General features: G+C 35.2%; 1 protein-coding gene across 1 annotated transcript; it reads left to right on the top strand.

The window, feature by feature from the left end:
• The first annotated feature begins 359 nt into the window (after positions 1-359).
• On the top strand, positions 360-1195 carry LOC120216202 (26S proteasome non-ATPase regulatory subunit 4 homolog). The gene is made up of 2 exons (XM_039213691.1): positions 360-606; positions 975-1195. The coding sequence occupies exons 1-2, from the start codon at positions 519-521 to the stop codon at positions 1127-1129; spliced, it is 243 nt and encodes an 80-aa protein (XP_039069622.1). The 5' UTR covers positions 360-518; the 3' UTR covers positions 1130-1195.
• Positions 1196-1461: the final 266 nt, after the last annotated feature.

Here is a 1461-nt window from a genome sequence, read left to right as displayed (position 1 = left end):
ATATAAGCAAAGAATCTATTAAATGTGTCGTGATATTAACCATTGCCTTAGAAGCAAATTCGTCCTGATGTATGTAATCGCTACAATAAACAATGACCTCCCGAGGTTAGCACGACTTTCCAAATTCTGTACACTTGAAAGGTGTAGTAGACTTGGGTGTATTACTATTGTCTCAACTCAAAACAACACTAAGGCCAAAGAGTGTTTCAAAGCAAGCATTTGCTTAGAGATATTCTCAAATGAATGAAATTGTCCACTATTTATAGTTTAAATATTGAGGAAAAAAACATCATTCCAAATACATAATTTAATTCTATTTTTAATAGAATTAAATATCATTATGAAATGTATTAGTTTGTCTCATTATTACTTAGTTTGATAGGATAGCTGCTTCAAGTAGGAAAATCATTTCATAAGAAGATATGATTGACCCTTACACATTCTCTCATGTTGAGATATGACTGACCTTGAGTTTGTTACAAGATGATGATGATACTTTACTATAGCAGGCTCTTGCTATGTCGATGGATGAGCCTGCCTCTAGCCAAGATTTACAGGATAATGAGATGTCAGATGCAACTGCTGAGGATCTAGAGCTAGCATTAGGTAAGTGCAACCGAGTCCTTTTTACAAGTGCCCGCTAAAGGATTAGCAACATTTGTAACAAACGTTCCTTGCCTTACACTAAAAACCAGTTACATAGGTGTAGGAAAATATAATTATATACATATTTTGCTGGTTGCAGCCTGATGGTCAATGATACCCAAAGAGTGTTCTTGGCTCACTTAAATTTTTTGAACGACGTAAAAAGTTCATACCTTTTTTAGATTACAATACGAGTTAAATCATCTTTCAAAATTAGTTGTCCTTTATCTCGGAAACTTGTTGATGCAAGTTTAGACCCTGGATATGTCCATATTAATTTCTTTTTCTGTGTTTGTTAATTTAGTTCTATGTATTTCCAGTTCTCTCAGCTCTTCAATTATCTGTGCAAGACAGTACAAAAGATTCATCTAGTCAGCCAGATATGAGTAAGTTGTTGGCAGACCAGTCTTTTGCATCCAACATCCTTGTGTCGGTATGTCTTGTATTTCTTGTTTATCTTTTCCGCCCCCTACACCAGATTTAAAATAAAGATCATTTAATGGTAAAACAATTGCTTGTGCAGCTTCCTGTGGTATATCCAAACTTCCAAATGATCCTTCAGTTAAGGAAGTGCTTGCCAGGATAAAATGATTTATAGGAGAGATTGGGGGATATTTTGCACTTCTTGTTGGTTCGTGGTTTGGTGTTTTTGGTGTTAGGGGGTTACCTCTTTTGTGTAGCCTTACTATATAATTTTTGTAACAGATATCTAATTGATACTTGCATTGTGTGTTTGTTATCATCAAACTTGTTTATATAATTTCTGGTGATGTTGATGCTCCACGGCAGAAGCAGGATGAGGACAAGGCACCCAAA

This window comes from Hibiscus syriacus, unplaced genomic scaffold, assembly GCF_006381635.1.
Source record: "Hibiscus syriacus cultivar Baekdansim isolate YM2019G1 unplaced genomic scaffold, ASM638163v2 tig00110159_pilon, whole genome shotgun sequence".
NCBI lineage: Eukaryota > Viridiplantae > Streptophyta > Magnoliopsida > Malvales > Malvaceae > Hibiscus > Hibiscus syriacus.
This window is presented reverse-complemented; position numbering and strand designations above follow the sequence as displayed.

Coding starts and splice junctions, on each gene's coding strand:
- LOC120216202 (XM_039213691.1), top strand. CDS start 519: ATGTCGATGGATGAGCCTGCCTCTAGCCAAGATTTACAGGATAATGAG. Junction 607..974: donor GGATCTAGAGCTAGCATTAG/GTAAGTGCAACC, acceptor CAGTTCTCTCAG/CTCTTCAATTATCTGTGCAA.